Source organism: Periplaneta americana, chromosome 11 (assembly GCF_040183065.1).
Source record: "Periplaneta americana isolate PAMFEO1 chromosome 11, P.americana_PAMFEO1_priV1, whole genome shotgun sequence".
Taxonomy (NCBI): domain Eukaryota; kingdom Metazoa; phylum Arthropoda; class Insecta; order Blattodea; family Blattidae; genus Periplaneta; species Periplaneta americana.
The window spans coordinates 3,789,626-3,808,648 of NC_091127.1; the positions used below are offsets into that span (position 1 = coordinate 3,789,626).

The 19,023-nt window shown below is 34.6% G+C and overlaps 1 protein-coding gene across 2 annotated transcripts in view; it reads right to left on the minus strand.

The window, feature by feature from the left end:
• ebo (ellipsoid body open) overlaps window positions 1-19,023 on the minus strand; it is a 63,943-nt gene that overhangs the window by 31,465 nt on the left and 13,455 nt on the right. For both annotated transcript variants that reach the window (XM_069838838.1, XM_069838839.1), the window contains exons 6-12: window positions 16,890-17,074; window positions 14,513-14,694; window positions 13,684-13,896; window positions 11,248-11,356; window positions 8,500-8,592; window positions 4,997-5,186; window positions 1,877-2,015 (exon numbers count right to left, since the gene is read on the minus strand). In XM_069838838.1, the coding sequence (XP_069694939.1) occupies window positions 1,877-2,015; window positions 4,997-5,186; window positions 8,500-8,592; window positions 11,248-11,356; window positions 13,684-13,896; window positions 14,513-14,694; window positions 16,890-17,074 (1,111 nt within the window). The remainder of the gene's footprint in view (window positions 1-1,876; window positions 2,016-4,996; window positions 5,187-8,499; window positions 8,593-11,247; window positions 11,357-13,683; window positions 13,897-14,512; window positions 14,695-16,889; window positions 17,075-19,023) is intronic.

The following is a 19,023-nucleotide window of genomic DNA, read 5'->3' on the forward strand; positions in this document are numbered from 1 at the left end:
GTCTCACAGTCAGCTGGTTAGTTCACGTGCGTACTATTTATTTTCTTTATTTGATTTTTCAATACTTTCTTATCAACATACCATAAGTAAAAAATATGTGTTTATTTGTACTTTCAATGCGGAATCTAACTATATATTTTTAAAATATTTTTTCCTGGACAAAGGCGTCTTAATGAGGAAAAATCTAAATTTCTCCATTTCCATAAAAAGTAAGAAAATCTGTTTATATGTCAATATAAACTTTAATTTCTCAGCATCAAAATAAACCATGATTTTGATCATTGGGTGAAAGGGTTTCAGAGCCACAACAGTTTAAAGTTGCTAATTTGATGAAAATACGATAAATGTAAATATTTTTAATTTAAACACTATGAAGTTCTGATGCCTCAAACTTTGCAGAAAGCATTGTATCACAGTTCTCTACGTACAAAAAAAGCTTCATTGTATTTAGAAATTGTAAGGTCAATTTTCTCTAAATTTCGGTTGATTTGAGATGGAATAGCTCACATACAACAGCTGAACCGGCCTCAATGCTACTGATGATGGGATAGCACTTCCATGTCTAGAGATAGATTTTAATTGTCTTGTTATGCTTTTTTTGTAATACTGTTTGATTAATTTTAACTTAATGTATGTTTTATGATTCAATGAAAAAAAAAAGGTTACATCAGCTCCTTGTCTATGCAGATGATGTGAATATGTTAGGAGAAAATCCACAAACGATTAGGGAAAACACGGAAATTTTACTGGAAGCAAGTAAAGCGATAGGTTTGGAAGTAAATCCCGAAAAGACAAAGTATATGATTATGTCTTGTGACGAGATAATTGTACGAAATGGAAATATAAAAATTGGAAATTTGTCTTTTGAAGAAGTGGAGAAATTCAAATATCTTGGAGCAACAGTAACAAATATAAATGACACTCGGGAGGAAATTAAACACACAATAAATATGGGAAATGCCTGTTATTATTCGGTTGAGAAGCTTTTGTCATCCAGTCTGCTGTCAAAAAATCTGAAAGTTAGAATTTATAAAACAGTTATATTACCGGTTGTTCTGTATGGTTGTGAAACTTGGACTCTGACTGAGAGAGGAACATAGGTTAAGAATGTTTGAGAATAAGATGCTTAGGAAAATATTTGGGGCTAAGAGGGATGAAGTTACAGGAGAATGGAGAAAGTTAAACACAGAACTGCACGCATTGTATTCTTCACTTGACATAATTAGGAACATTAAATTCTAGACGTTTGAGATGGGCAGGGCATGTAGCATGTTGGGCGAATCCAGAAATGCATATAGAGTGTTAGTTGGGAGGCCGGAGGGAAAAAGATCTTTAGGGAGGCCGAGACGTAGATGGGAAGATAATATTAAAATGGATTTGAGGGAGGTGGGATATGATGATAGAGACTGGATTAATCTTGCTCAGGATAGGGACCAATGGCGGGCTTGTGTGAGGGCGGCAATGAACCTCCGGGTTCCTTAAAAGCTAGAAGTAAGTAAGTAAGTATGAAAAAAAAAAACTCTTGCATTTAATGACTAATAAACACAGCTATGTCAACTATAAAATAAATAACTTGCAACCATTCAGTTTTCATGCACTGATGTTAATGAAATTGCAAAAGTGTATTTAAAAACCACAATAAATAAATACAAATGCACGAGTATATAGTAACCTCAAAAATATTTTCCCATTTATACGAAAAACAGTTGACTGTGAATGTGAAGAAGGAAGTATTGAATTAGGGGAAAATGAGCGCTCTCACACGAAATCCAAGTATGTTTGCAAAGTAAGTAAGCTAAAGACTACAAGATATAAGAAAACATAACGCATTCAAGTGTTCTGATATTATATATTATTCCAGTAAAATTAAACTTACACCTCTGTAAGATCAGCTGTAAGAACATGAGTTGACACTTGTAAGTGGTAAAGTCTTATACGTGTCCCATATGTCGCCATGACGGACAGTCTTGACACAAGTTGCTGAGCATGTGGAAAACGGGCATTGAATGGCTGGCCTGTAACATTAGAAGTAATCTATAAGATGATGAATGTCATCAGCAATGAGCCATACTTGATGACCAAGTTGACTATGATTATGTGTGTGTATTCCGCCTTTGCTTGTCATACAATTAAATGAATGAATTAATTAGTCATATTTTTTCATTAACGTTTTCGGTATGTAAATTGTACCATCTTCAGATGTATATATATGATGCTAATTGTTAACCAAGCCTATGGGTACATGTATCGTGGACTTAAATGATCAGTGTTTTTGTGCATACTGTGCTATGTCGGTGAAGTGTTGCCATGATTACATAAATGATTGCCTTAACTCTTATATACTATTTGCTGGTACAACACTTTATAAAAATTAAATTAGAATGTTTCAGTCAATATATAAAACACTACTTAAAAACACTGTTTAAAAAACACTGTTTAAAAACTGTTTTTACATCACTTTAAATATATGAAGTATGTGATCACTTATTGTGTGGTGTTTGCCGGTGTGAAGTTAAATGAGGCAGTTGTGGTGATCTTGTTATTTAGCGTTGAGCTGGACGCAGTATCGTAACATGGCTATGTTTGCTAAAAGTGATGTTGAGACACTTCTATAATAGTTGATGGCATTACTGTGATTTGTATCCATAGATGTAATATTATAACAGAATGAAGGTTGTCACGTCCATGGATTTAGTATCGCCTGGCGTGTCTGTAACAATATGATTAAGTATTAGTTTATGAATTTGAAATTGGGAATGTTTGTAATTGAAAATTTGGAAATTCCTTTAACTGGTATTGGTTATGGTTAACTGCTTGGGTAATGCCTATTATGTAAGAAAAGTAACTTACAGTTTTAACGTGTATTGATCTGCTAGTGCTTGATGCTAGGCTGATACTAGAGCGATGGGCTTGCTCACAGTATTTTTTTAGTTATATTGTCTGTTACCGGAAGTAGAGGGGGTATCGGTGAAATCTGTGTGCGTGATTGTTTGGGCGGGAATAGTTTGAATAAATTGAAGAGTGGATTGTATGATAAGCAAAGGCGGAATACACACACATAATCTAGTCAAATTGTGATAGCTTATCGGTATATCTTCAACATGAAATTGATGACCAAGACAACAATGGCACACCCAATACTTAAGAATTCCTAAAGTTATTTACTCCTTGTCTTTCCCTCACATAATATATTACGCAGATAAAAGTAGCCTGCCTGCAATTCTGCCTGAATATCAGCTAACTTTTTTTCTGTCAATATTCTTCTTCTTCTTCTTACTTTTCTTTTCGTCTATCACAGAATTCTGATTACACCACTTTCGAATGAGTGCATGAATATATGACTTGGATAGTATGGGAAATTCTGGACAACATCTATGACTAAATGCACGAATGCAATTTTAACACGTTTTACAGTTACTATACCCTCGCACTAAACAATTCTCTGCCCAATGTGACAATGAACCACTGTACTAGAACAGCTGTGTGGTCTCATGTCACAGCTTTCCCAAAAGGTAATGCAAGTGCTGATTATTCACTGTATCAATGAGCACTGCTCTCAAATATTATATGTATATAGATATATATGTTTCCCTCTATTTCTATCCTACCTTTCTTCACCCCTGCCTCTCTTTCCCTTCCCTCTTCTCTCTTAATCCCTAATCCCTTCAGATTAAGTGACTGGTTAGATATAAAGTTCCTAAATATAAGGTGAAACATCTATACTATGGATAGAAGAGGACCAATGAAGAAGAATACGAGGTGAACAATATGTAAATGTAATGGAAGGACTCTTTTTTATAAAGTGGTGATAACGAAGACGACAATAGTGTTGAGAAACAGGAGTACAAAGAGTAAATATGCAGCAAACTCACCTCTTTTCATCATAAATTTCTCTTGAACACATTGGGACTTTAATCTAGTTCTCTAGTGTCAAAACTATCAACTACTGTGCTCCAACCACGAGAAAGTCTCTGCCTGATGAGACGAAGAGGGGTAATGCTGTGAATGAATGTTGATGTCATAAGATGTCGTAAGGTCACACACGTGGGTGCTCGTATCTCTAGTGGCTCGCTCTCACAGCACAAACAATAACATTGATACACACATTGTTTATACTACCCTAGTTACAAAATTAGATCACTGTTAATCTCCTGGTCTTTTAATCTCTCCATACAGGAAATAACAAATGCAGGAGAGCGCATGGTTTTTAAACAGACGTTATAACGATAATATTATCTATCTACTTCGCTCCAATAGATGACACAATAGTAAGCACATTCGTTCCACGGTTGATCTCCTGGTTGGAGAACAGTACAAAGTAAGCAATCAATGTCTCACTGAAGCTATTACTTTTTTCCACACATTGTACAGATAAAACATCGAAGAATAGGGAAGAAGTTCATAGTCGCAACACAAATATAAATTCTTTAGTCCCGATGTTTGTGTAATTAATCACAATTTTGCGTATGATAATTCTGCAGTGCTTGGGAAAAGTGACACAAGTCAGTTTCCACAAACCTTTTTTGATAATTTATTGACAACTTACAGAACATCTGCTTGCTTGGAAAAAAATACACAAGTATTTGTCCCATTACAATAATTCATACAGAAAAAAAATCAAATCGACATAAACCAGTGTCAATAAATTATCAAAAAAGGTTTGTGGAAACTGACTTATGTCACTTTTCCCGAGCACTGCAGAATTTTAAGTACGATACAATATGTAATTTCAGAATTCAAACACTGTAATTCATCTCACAATACCCCACAATGAAATAATCATTCCATGCTAAACATGTTCAATTTTGTTAACAGTTGTTACCACTCAACTGAGGTCACAGTTTCGTCAGTGTAAACTTCCTAACTTTCAAGACACAGGAGAAAATTTTTATTTTTATTTCACACATTTCAGAAATGGAAATGTAAGAAATAGATCTGATAAAACAAGAGGACAACAAGGTTGTCTGAGAGAAGGAAAACAATGAAGCATACATACCTATAAAATGTGGGCACATTCGTCCCACAGCTTGTGTAAGAGATGACAGGTCCCTTAGAAGACAGTGGAGCCTCAAACACTCATGAGTGTCGGTAACAGTCAACCGCCTGTTGTTATCAGTAATGTCGTGGGGCTCAACAGCCCGATCCAGACGCAGATACACAAGGGATGCTTCCTTCCAAGGATCGTGCTGTCAATATCACGTCATAAAGCATGTCAATAACAACAATCAACTGCGTAACATATTACAAGTTCTTCAATGACAGCTCTATGTTTTTAATTCATGTTATCATCACTATTTTTACACTTACAGTTATTGTGATTGCATTAGTAATAATAATAAATCATGAAGATGTGAAAGAAAATATTTTTAGCTTCTTCTTCAAATAGAAAAAGTAATATGTATACATAATAAAATCCTACTAGTACAGATGTTATATTTTAAAACACTAAATTAATACCTACAGACTAGGCAAAACTTTGTTTCTAATTATTGCTAAAAGCATGTATAATTTTATTAATATACAATATGTTCTTACTTCTGACACAATTACTTAAATTTATAGTCGCGACGTTGTTATTCCCAACATGACTCCTTCTCTTTTATTACGCCTTAGGAAGTGAAGGGTCTATACAGTCTAGGTAGGTAGTATCGTTCGCCATTTTCGTTCTTTCGTTGCCGAGCTACCAGACAAGGGATCTATTTGCCACACCGTTAAACATTATCATGTCGTAGCTCCTATGATAATAAATCAAACGCACTGTAATTCAGCAAATAATTGAGCGGCAAATAATGTCCTCACATGCTTTCTGCAAACGCCAACAAAAGAGCCAAAATGGAGGGCTATTATATTAAGTATTTATCGAGCCTTAGGAAATGCATAATGTTTTCATCAGCGAATCACAAGACGCACACGTTTAAATGTAGCCGACCTGCAACGTGATTGGCTGCCGGAAATAACACCGACAGGACTATAGCTGAATTTTTTCAATGATAAAAATGTCATATTTCCAAGACATTGCGTATCCAAATGAATAAATAGGAAATCTTTAGGTTGTTATTTATTTAAAAATTCTTCTAAGATACAAAAACTATTCACTGTGGTTAAATGGTCAAATGGCATAAATGCAGCTACGATATAGGCAGAATGATGAGAGAAACAGAATTACTCATAGAAAACCTGCCTCATAATAATTTTGTCCAACATAAATCACCATTTGTTTAACAGAAAATAAACAACTAAGTTTGAATCCCACAGTGAACCTTAAATTTTATATCAGTACCTATGTCACCCACTATTTCAAAGTAAGCACTATTCAATAGTCAAGAAAATATTAATTCTAGTCAGCGTTCTTCCACATAGAACAAGAGGTGGTTCTCAAACACTGAAAAAAAGTGCAATCACTAAATTCAGTACTGAACATTATGTGTCACCGATACTTCTGCGAAATGTTCAGACTTCAGTGCTTGCTTCTTCTGAAGTCAAGTCAGTGTACTGCAGGGATGATGACTTTTGGGTAACGGCAAATGATGCCCAGTAGCATGACAGACAATCAACAACCCTAAGTTTGCTACATATGCGCAGATCTCCTAACATTGCAGTGTTTATTAATCAAGGTCACTATCAACTGAAGTGGATTAATTTTATAGTAAAATATATCCATTAAATAATTCATTTGTTAATTTTCTTTCTTTCTCATACTGTCTAAAATGGATTATAGTGGACTTTATGTTGTCAGCAAATAGCTGGATACATTAAGAAGATTGATTGATTGATTTCTCATACTGTTTTATAAACAAAATGAACCCATTCAATTCTTTTCAAATTACTGAGCAGTGCAATATTTTGTAATAACCAAATTAATAGCTTTCATCAAATTATGTTCGTTATAACTTAGATTCCATTTCGACCACATGTAGACCACTAACCAGAAACGATCATCCTGCTGTGAACCAAATCAATTCATTCATATTGTTTCCAAATTACAGAAACAATTCGTTAGTTTTGAATAATTGAACTACCTAATGGCTTTCATTCAATACTGTGTATCAGATTTTTTTTTTTTTTTTTTTTTAATAATAACATCATATAAGATTATAGACTCTGTTCCATGTATGAATAGTGAGTCACAGGTCTAAAGCAATTGTCTCTGCTGTAGTTATTATAGAGTTTCTTTCACAGTAAGCTCGTTTTTTAAGGTACTAAATAAACATCATTCAGCACTATCTGATTAACGTGAAAAATATGTTTCTATGTTAATATAGTTCCTAATTATGTCAGGTGAAGAATACAATGCGTGCAGTTCTGTGTTGTGTAACTTTCTCCATTCTCCTGTAACTTCATCCTGCTTAGCCCCAAATATTTTCCTAAGCACCTTATTATCAAACACTCGTAACCTATGTTCCTCTCTCAGAGTGAGAGTCCAAGTTTCACAACCATACAGAACAACCGGTAATATAACTGTTTTATAAATTCTAACTTTCAGATTTTTTGATTGATTTTTTTTTTCAGATTGAGATTGGCAGGGCATGTAGCACGTATGGGCGAATCCAGAAATGCATATAGAGTGTTAGTTGGGAGACCGGAGGGAAAAAGACCTGCGTGCAGTTCTGCGTTGTGTAACTTTCTCCATTCTCCTGTAACTTCATCCCGCTTAGCCCCAAATATTTTCCTAAGCACCTTATTATCAAACACTCGTAACGTATGTTCCTCTCTCAGAGTGAGAGTCCAAGTTTCACAACCATACAGAACAACCGGTAATATAACTGTTTTATAAATTCTAACTTTCAGATTTTTTTATTGATTTTTTTTTTTCAGATTGAGATGGGCAGGGCATGTAGCACGTATGGGCGAATCCAGAAATGCATATAGAGTGTTAGTTGGGAGACCGGAGGGAAAAAGACCTGCGTGCAGTTCTGCGTTGTGTAACTTTCTCCATTCTCCTGTAACTTCATCCCTCTTAGCCCCAAATATTTTCCTAAGCACCTTATTATCAAACACTCGTAACCTATGTTCCTCTCTCAGAGTGAGAGTCCAAGTTTCACAACCATACAGAACAACCGGTAATATAACTGTTTTATAAATTCTAACTTTCAGATTTTTTGATTGATTTTTTTTTTCAGATTGAGATGGGCAGGGCATGTAGCACGTATGGGCGAATCCAGAAATGCATATAGAGTGTTAGTTGGGAGACCAGAGGGAAAAAGACCTTTGGGGAGGCAGAGACGTAGATGGGAGGATAATATTAAAATGGATTTGAGGGAGGTGGGATATGATGATAAGAGACTGGATTAATCTTGCACAGGATAGGGACCGATGGTGGGCTTATGTGAGGGCGGCAATGAACCTTCGGGTTCCTTAAAAGCCATTTGTAAGTAAGTAAGTTAATATAGTTTCTATGTTCTAAATTAAACATACAAGAATGAATTTAAATTATTACCTTACAAGTGTACACTTGCTTTATAAACCTATAACCACTAAGTATAATGCAATTTTACTAACCACCAGGCCGTATGTTTCCATTGGTGCAAGCTCTGCTACTTTGGCTACAATTTCAATGCACTGTCTCAAGTAATGCTGCCATTCTGTTTGGTCCTGATTAGATAAACAAAAAACTTCATATCAAAATGACAATGACACATTAATTTAACAAACTGCCAAAGGGAAGACAGGAAAACAGAAAAACAAATTCAGAAATATTTATGGATTCTGATATCCATTATAAAGATGTATACTTTTTTTTTTTCGTTGTTGGTAACTCTATAGCATCTATTAGATGCTTTATGGTTGTGCTAACAGATGGAGTTACTTGTCAACAATGTGACGCTGAAACGTGTGTTCAGGTTGCTGCCCAGTAACAGTCCTGATGTATTTTTATATTTTTTGTGATGATTGGTTAATTAATTTTAACCTGGCACACACACACAATCACAATTACATTCATACAAATTTCCAGACTCTAGACACCCAGGGAATTCTTCTTCATCAAGAAAAATTCACCGAGAGCCGAGCTCGGGAATCGAACCCGGGACCTCCTGATATGGAAGCCAGCATGCTGACCAACAGACCACGGAGGCAGTCAGATGTATACTTGAAATTATAAATAACACATTTTCACAAACCAGCCATTTCACTTTTCCGTTTTATATTATTCCATATTTTCCGAATGGGTTTCAAGGGATGGTGAAGTGATTCCATAATCTCTCCTACTCAAATCCAAACCTAACCTTCCCATGGTGCAACCTGTTTTTAACGAACTAGGTTCTGGGGACCGAGTCACAGCGGTATAATAAAAAATGGAGGAAATGCCATTTCAGCATGTTTACCTGCCACGGCATGCATAAGTGTCCCCCTAGGTGGTGAAGAGGGGATATGGTTGATGGAGTTGTCTGACAATCCTAGGTCACATGGACCTGCCTAACTAATGGAAGGTGTGTATGTTATGTGAATCATCCCTTATCAAATTTTGTGATCAGTAGACGAAATTAAAAATAAAGTAAAATAAAAATGTATGGATATGGCGTATTAAATATAGGAAATGCTAATTTTATAACACAAGATAAACATATTTCAGTGGTTAACTACATCATGTATCCTTTACTGGATCCTCAACCAACTGACATTAGTTAATACAATAAACTTCCGAAGATTTAACTCTGATCATAATGATGAGGAATCTCTATATGGAAAGTAATGCATGTCACAAGCAGTGCTGCCATGGAGGCCATACATCATATTGGAACCTACAATTTTTTTAATTAATCGTATGGGGAAAAGAAAATTTCGTCTGTAAGAAACCATACGACATATCGGTGCCTAAGGCCTGTAACACAATTGAAGAGTTTTCGTTACCGAGAAATATGTTGCGAGAAAATTCAAAGATTGATAACATGGATTCAAATGGACGTCTACACACTGGAAGAGATTTTCGTTTGAGGTAAAAAACTCGCGTGAGTTTCTCGCTGGAATCGGTAGCTCAGCGAATTTTCTTGACACATTTATCAAAGATGTTTGACATTTATACTCTTTATGAGGATTGAATGTAGAAAAAGATATCACAGGTGCCGATGAATTGTATTGTTTTTATTTGAAAATGAGGAAAGATGGCTGATAATTGCAGTCAGAAACTTATCGAACTTGTACGATGTCACCCGTAGGCCTATTTATATGATACACGGGATGAAAACTATAAAAACACGAAACTTAAAGAAGAAATCTGGAGACAAATATCAGATTATCTGAAAATAAATAGGACTATATTTTATTTTGATGAGATTTAATAGTATTGATTAAACATTTCAAATAATGTATCTATATGTCTTAACAGTTTACATCATTTTAATCAGAACATAGCAAAGAATCCTCTATCATATCATGAATGGCAAAAAACTGAGGTCCATTCAACCTGAAATAACGCCTAAACGTATCATCATTCAAATCGAAACCAGTGTCCAAAACTCGCCCTTATTTTCGTAAGATAAATGTGATTTTCAGATATTTCTGGCTTTAATTTTAGGCCTACTTCTTCTTTTCGTTAACAAAATATGTTCATGTAACTCCATTTCCTCATCATCTGAATACTCAGATTCAACACAGCGTTCGTACGTAATTTATAAAGTACGACAATATACTTACAGGTTATATATTTAAGTACGACAATATACGTAAATACATAACCTATAATATTTCCCCCAACGAGTGATTACTATAATCAGAAAAATGCTTTCTGCATGAAGGCAGTGCATAGATGATCATAGCGAGGTGTGATCTGTGATAGCGAGAACTCGCCAAGTGTGTTACGGGCCTTAGTTTTGTATGCGGAGATCTGTACAGATCTTAGATCATCTCTTGCTGTTACTAATGTATTTTGTTTGATGTTCATAAACAAAAATTGTCCACCTCTGCAGCACTGGAATCCAGAATTATATAAAATAATGGTTGAAAAATAAGAAGTGCTGCAAATACACACTCCAAGATTCATCGAGACAAATGTGCATCTACGATGGGGCTACATGGTGTATTCTTTAAATCAAACTTGCAGGCCTACAATTAAACTGTAAAGCAAAACAATTTCTTTACTTCTTTAATATTAAAAAAATCATTAAATGATAGTAGGAGAGATAGAGAGAGGAAAGTGAAATATTTTCAAGGGAGAAAACAAGGGGTGGGGCATATGGCCAAGAGAAAAATTACCATGACAGCACTGGCCATAAGTATTATATTACTTCAATAAATGAAACAATGACTTACATCATCATCTAATGATTCATCATCCAATTCTTCCAGTTGTTCTCTGTTGTGTTTGAATTGCATTTTCATTAAAATCTCTTGTACTAATAAAACAAACACATCTTGATACCTGAAAACACATATGAAAATATATCAACATCATAGATACAACATACACACACCAGTAAGTATACACACACTGAATAACAATTTGTGGATATGCACTCCACGATATGATTCTTTGGCCAAAAGAAAAAATGGCACTTTCCTATTGACATAAATACCCTATATAAAAAATTTACCTCAGAAATACAGATTACACAGAATAGAAAAGAATATATTACATTCCTTCCTACATATGATTCCAGAAGTATGAGGAACAAAAAGTACCCCTATATACAAATGGATTTGAACCCAGGCCCCCCTCACTGCACAATCAGACATGCTGTTATTCCACAGCAGTGGATTAAAATGTCTAGATACTCGCGATTTGAAAATTGTGGCATCTCATTGTATTCAAACTGTCTTTACGTTCAGTGCAGCACTAAATAAATTGATACAGGATTCAGTAACTACGTATGTAACTTACAGTTTCAATTAAGCTATGCTAGTTGACAAGTGAAATGTGATTCCTTTTTAGGCATTAACCGAAATTATAAAATTACTACTGGAATATTGTCATCAATAGCTTACTTTACATACTAAAATATATGGGTGAACATTCTGAAATGGGCAAATATGAATAACAAAACTGGAAAAAATATATTATATTAAATTGTGTACTTTTTTCACACATTGGTTACATTTGCTCCTATTATTGAAGATTCTGGTATCAGTTGAGCTTAAAAAAAATTTTATGTGAGATTTAAAAAAAAAGCCAAGGGATTGTTGTTATCTATCCCTTACACCCATTGTTTAAGGTATCTTCTAAACTTCTGTGCTTCAGATTTCACTTGTCTTCGAACATTTCTTTTTTTACGATCAGTCATATCGGCTATTTTCTTTTTTTTTCTTTGCCATAGTCCCTTTTTTTCTGCAACTCCTCTTCAGTCATATTTGCCCTCTGCCTACATATCTTCTCCCTTTCATATTTTCTACTTTCATTATCAGACTTTTTTTCTTTCCTATAAACAATCACATGAAATAATATTCGAAGTTACTTTATCCACCAGTATTTAATAATTGCATGTTAAATGAAACCTCGGTCCCACAATAAAGGGACCAATGTTACAAATTAGTATAATTTCCGTAATAGTTCTGACAAAATGAATCGTTAAAAATATCATGGAGGTTAGATTTTTTAGCTGACAAACATTGTAATATTTTGCATATACTACGAAAGTTTAATATATACAAACTATATTTAATGCCACCTGGGACCGGTGTTACCAATAGAAAACATAACATTCAGTCATCAGTGATGATTTTTGTATTTTTCAATCAAATGAATTACGACAATGGACGAAAAGTTTTTTAACTGGCACCATGTTGACCTCTCATCACTACCAACCAACTGTTAAAATTTACCTCATGAAGCAAAATTGTCTTTTGTGTAGCTCTTTTATTTCGAGGAACCGGCGTTACGAAATTTTTGGGGACAAACTTTACGTTAAAGTTGTGTCCTTTCAGAATTAAACAAACAACAATTTCTGTCTTTCATAAGTATTTTAACTATTTATTTTTATAATCTTGGCCGAGGAAATAAAATCAAATCGAAACATTCCGAGAAAAACTTAGTAAAACAGAGTAAAATGTAGTTGGGGACATAGGGACCGTAGTTACATTTTGACGTTTGGACGTTATTTTTTAATTATAAATTTTAAAATTAATCATTTTATACTTTGTTTCCAACTAAAACATGTGAGAGTTAGTTAATTAAACGCAAAAGTAATCAGTTAACATTTTCAAGAAACTCCTTAAATCAGCCGGGACATACATTTACCCATTTCAGAATATTCACTCATTACCGAAATTATAAAATTACTACTGGAACATTGTTATCAATAGCTTACTTTACATACCAAAATACACATACAATTCTGTTTGATGGCATTAATCTTGAAACAATGGATTATATTATTATACTACATAAGAAAAGACTTTATTTATTGAACTGTATGGAAACAATTCTTTAAGAAAAAAGAATTATGAAACCTAATGATAAAATGCATTACATTTCTCTTTGAATAAAAATAAAAATTAAGATTTAAAATTTTACATACTATCAATTCAGTGGTGATAAAGGACGGAGATAATGCACACAAATTGAAATTTTGTACAAATGCAGCAATAAAATTTTAGAAAATCTGTCTCTATACAACACAAAAACCTAAAGGACAATACAGAAATCTACCAAACTATGTAAATGGTACACGAGTAAAACCAAGGGAAATTTTAAAATATCTCTCAGTTTAAACTATGAATTTATAAGACTAGCAAGTTCAACAATATGCTGACCTTTCTGTTGGTGTTCCACGATTGTGCATGTGATCCAAAAATATCGACCAAACTTCTAGACATCTATAAAACTGCTCAAGACTGGTGTGGAATGTGTACTTAAAGAGTAAAGTCAAGAATTCACGGACTGGTGAAAACTTCTGGCTCTCTTCTAAACGATGAAGGTGAAGTGCAACGAACAGGCGGAGGAACTCTGTCAACTTCTCTACAAACCTGAAAGACAAGACCTTTTTCCTATAATATAAGTACCATCAACCGGGGTTACTTTAAACAAGGGGGTAACTTTACACATTTCAAGAATTTCTGCTTACAAGATCCCCTTAATAAGGACACACAATTCAGACTACTACATACATGTGCTGTTGTTACATAGAATCAGTTTCATGGAGTTGCTACATATTGTCTCTAATGTGCTCCCATCTAAACATTTTTTATAGAAATGTGAAAAGTTACCCCCTTGTGTAAAGTAACCCCGGTCGACGGTAGTTGAAGTAATGTAACTCTTTGTGATTATTACTATTTGTTAATTTTACCAGAATGGCCCAACATTTATTTAAATACTTTCCAAATGAACTGATTCATCAGTATTAAACATAAAAAAGTAAATTCAACAAGACAGCAGAAAAGGCTATACACGAAACTGGCATGTTATTTTCGGAGTGTGTCTGTACATGTGAATGTGTATGTGTGTGCATTGATGCACGTGCTTTGCTGCAGGAGTAATTAAAATAAATATTTTCATCAAATTTTGCAAATCACAACACCTTCTTGGAATTTCGTATTGTAACAAAGTAACAACACAAGTTCACAGATTACATTGTACACTTACATCCCATCTACACGCTCTAGTCGTCCGGAATGTATTAAACTTTGCATTAACTGCGTCGCATGGTGGAATATGTTTAATAGGAAGTCTTCACAAGAAGCTGGCACACAATTCTTATACATGATTTCATTAATGGCCCCCATCGCGAGAGTTCCGACATTTTGGTTCTCATCCTGAGATATTCCCTAAAACACAAGATAGAAACCATAATTCAATTGCCAATCAATAAAAAGCAAACACTTTCAGAAAACAAAAAATATTAACAATTTATCCATCACTTGTTCATTCTAAGTGAAGCTGTGTTCAAGTAAACATGACAGGATCAGTTGTAAAATCAAAAAGAATTTCGCAAATGACAGACGAACATCTCGTTGCTAAGTTACAATTCGCTACATGCAGCTTGACTCCTGATCTTAATGTTTAAATTGTTTATAAAACAAAAGAAAAACGAAATCAAATCATACAAAAATGAAAAAGAAATGACCGAATATATATTGACATCAACTTAATTGAACTTTTCTTTATTTTGAGCATGTTCACTGTCTGTCTCTGCGATTGCAAAACTTGCAATAGTGGACGTTACGCGACTTCTCCTCTTATACCTCCCTCCTTCCACCTTCCCCATTGCTGTGCTTTGCCGGCTGTATTTTATATGACATCTTTGCCAACCACTGCTCTTAAGCACCAGCATACAAAAAGAATCAGGACAAACAAAGTAACACTGTCCTTATAATACTTCGAACTTTCAAGTGTTTTACTCAGATTTCAAGATAACTTAAGGTATATGTACACCCTAACTGTCCATTGTGCAACTCAAACCAAGAAATGGATTCAGAACATCTCAAAATCTGTGCGTCAGTGGCTAACCATGACAATATCTTTGAAAAATATTGGAGTGCAAGAGGTCAAATGACTTTATTGTCAAATGCCTGGCACTAGAAAACAACAACACATACAAAAAAATTTGTTTTGCATAATTTTGCTCTGTAAAATTTTTATACAATTGAGAATAGTACCAGAAAGAGGATGAAGTGAACAGATCCCTTGAAATTATGTCTAAATTGTTTATAAAAATTATTTTGTTCATAATTTTGACATGCAACTTGAAACATGATAGCTCATACAGTTTTTAAGATAGAGCCACAGTTTCTTCACTGTTTTATAGCTAAAACTATTCTTCAGTGCCTGACATAGAGCTATTTTTTATTTTCATTTACATTAATTAAATATTACCATATATGTAACTTATACTAATATTTTATGTTGCATAAATCATGTAAAACATCCATAGATAATTATTAACTACATTAATGTTATTTTACTCATTGTCAGGCACTGGGCGACATTTCAAGCTTCAAAATGACACCAATATCTTCTTGGTATCACCATATTTGGGTGAGATATCATGTTTAAAAGAATTAAATATTCTAAAATTACTATTTGCAGGAAATGAGCCACAAACTTTCAGAGCCTAGAAGACTCCATCACCCCTTAAGCAGCTTCATGTTGGTCCAGTTTCAGCTTCTTTCTGCCTCTCAAATACCTCCTCCTTGTTTTAAATTCAGATGTTGAATGTTTTTTGGCATTTTTGTCCTTATTTTCCATTGATGCAACAAATCCTGCGATGGTGTCTGTCCCAGGGTTTATGCCCATCCTTCTCAGAATTTTAATTTCTACTTTTGGACTCTTATTAAAATGACGTACAACATCACTGACACACAAATTTACAGTTTTATAAAAAATGTTGTGCATTACTTTTGGAGTGATCTTCGTAGAAGTGACCATGGCTGATGATGCAGAATTTTGGAAAATGGGACTTATCTGAAAAACCATAAGGCATAAATCGAAAAAGCCATCGGCGTGGCTCAGTCGGTTAAGGCGCTTGCCTACCGGTCTGAAGTTGCGTTTGGGCGCTGGTTCGATCCCCGCTTGGGTTGATTACCTGGTCGGGTTTTTTCCGAGGTTTTCCCCAACCGTAATGTGTATGCAAGGTAATCTATGGCGAATCCTCGGCCTCATCTCGCCAAATATCATCTCGCTATCACCAATCTCATCGATGCTAAATAACCTAGTAGTTGATACAGCATCGTTAAATAACTGACTAAAATAAAATAAATCGAAAATACTTATATTAAATTGAAGGGGAGAAAATTCTCTATTAAAATAGTTATATTTTGAAAATTCTAATTTTTCATCATTTTTTGCGTTTTGTAGGTGTACTATACCTTAAAAAAATGATTACAGTGAAAGAAGATTATATTTTCTGCACTTGAAGTTCTGTTTGAAAGGCAGTCAATATAAATGGAAAGAAAATTACATTAAAATAAAGCAGGAAACTATACGCACACAGACATATAATATATACTATATTATACAACACCTGAGAAATACTGGCCAGTCGAAACAGTGCCGCTACTAAGCTAGGTGTGATGTACGAGGATAATGGCACCCATGAGAACAGATGTGTGAGAGCGTTGAGGGCCAAACAACAAACGGCTTCGCTGTCTGAGTCTAGTCCGCCACTTGTGCTGCGCCCACTTCCCAGCATCGAACTCAGCAGCGATCCTGCAATCAAAATATTCTGAAGATGAAGGGCGTACCACCAAATGCACCATTACTGAAATATTTTTAAGCTCGACCATGCCGAAATGTAGTAATTATACACCTGGTAGCAGTACTTTAATGCATGTCATTAAAGTACACCTATTCATTAAAGTTCAGGTTTTCGATTATTCTCGGATATGCAATCGAAAGACGAGGGAAACGTCACAGAGGCCTGACTGTCGCAGAAGGTTATGTTCTGTTACTATAATAATTAGCGTTAATTGTAAATAATATTCAAATTAATTCAATTTGTCATCTCGTTTTTCAATTCTAAATCAATTTCCAGGTTATACATTCTCTGCATTACATCAAGGTCAATGACATTATTGTTCCTCGGAAAAAATCAATACTTTCGCGTTTGCGCACATCTCACAATTCAAGAGCTATGAACAAGGTCACTTCCGATCTTGTCAGATACAAATAAAATGTATACTTCTGAATAATTTAAAGTTAGAAATATGGTCGAGCATAAAAAGTCGTATGAAACTTGCCTATAATGGTAATTAAGACGCTCATATGAAAATTATGAAACTCACTTGCGATCGTTTCATAAACAAACATACTTGCGTCTTAATTACTATCATTATAGGCTCGTTGCATAATGTACTATAACAGAACCTATTTACGTTTGAGAATTACAATGGGCATGAGGAAGAATCAAAGAAAGTACATCAATCAATCTTCTTAATGTATCCAGCTGTTTGCTGACAACATAAAGTCCACTATAGTCCACTGTAGTCTACTCAGTTGTTGTTTTCACGAGAAATGAGGGATATTTTGATTGGTGTTCATTATAGATGCCTGTTGCTAGTAGCCAGAGTTGGGGTGTAGTCAATATATACTGCAGGGCTGTGTCTTCTGCAACTGGTACTGATGATTTTAATTCACTTCTTTTGTGGTTTATGGAAGGACAGTATAGAAGAATGTGTTCCAGATCTTCATCATGATTATTACACCACAGACAAGTAGGATTATCAGAAATGTGAAATCGGTGTAGGTACAATTGAGTGACAATGTGACCTGTTCTGGCTCTTGTTAAAAATGTTTGAACATGTCTGGGCAAGTTTTTGTACATTTCCAGGTCATTTGGTTTCTTTTGTACAGACTGTAAAATTTTTCCTTTGTCAGAAGAGAGCCAATTGTTGATCCATTGGTTTGTAAAATGAGACTTTACTGAAGCAAAAGCACTGGATAGAGATATCACTTGAAGAGGTATTGGTTGCAAATATGTTGCCTGTTTTGCAATATTATCGACTTTCTCGTTTCCAGGTAGCCCCCTTGAGTCGGTAAGTATGCAAATAGATTTTTCAGAAATTTGAGTCACACACTGAAGAGCAGCATCAATAGCTAGCAATTCAGTGTCAAGACTGGAGGAGGATGAACATGGTATGAAATAACTTTCTTGATATTTTGGAATATAATACCCTGCTCCTGATGTCCCATTATTAGGATTTAGAGATCCATCTGTATAAATTTGAAGGTGATCCTTATATGTACTGCAGAGTAGTTCCATGGAATCTAACTTAAGAATGTATGGAGGATCATTTTTGGAATGATTTCCTGGAATTTGTATGCTATGTTCTGGAAACATAAAGATAGTACATAAGAAAGTACATAAAGATAGGAAAAATTATTCTACAAGGCGCATTTTTAAAGTAAGTACTGTTTTAAAATTTTTCCATAGCAGTGCTTCAGTAGCGAGCATGTGCAATGACTTTCTCCAACCTTTAGGAAGCCAAATGCAGCTGTGAGCGGCAATTGTTTTGTGCTTTCTTATTGTGAGAGCGTTTCATAATGTTCAAAACAATCGAACAACCCGCCTACTGTGAAATCTAATCAGGGATTCATTTTTTGAATGCGAGAAATGTTTTCCCAGCAGACATTAATCGTCAACTGTGTGAGGTTTATGG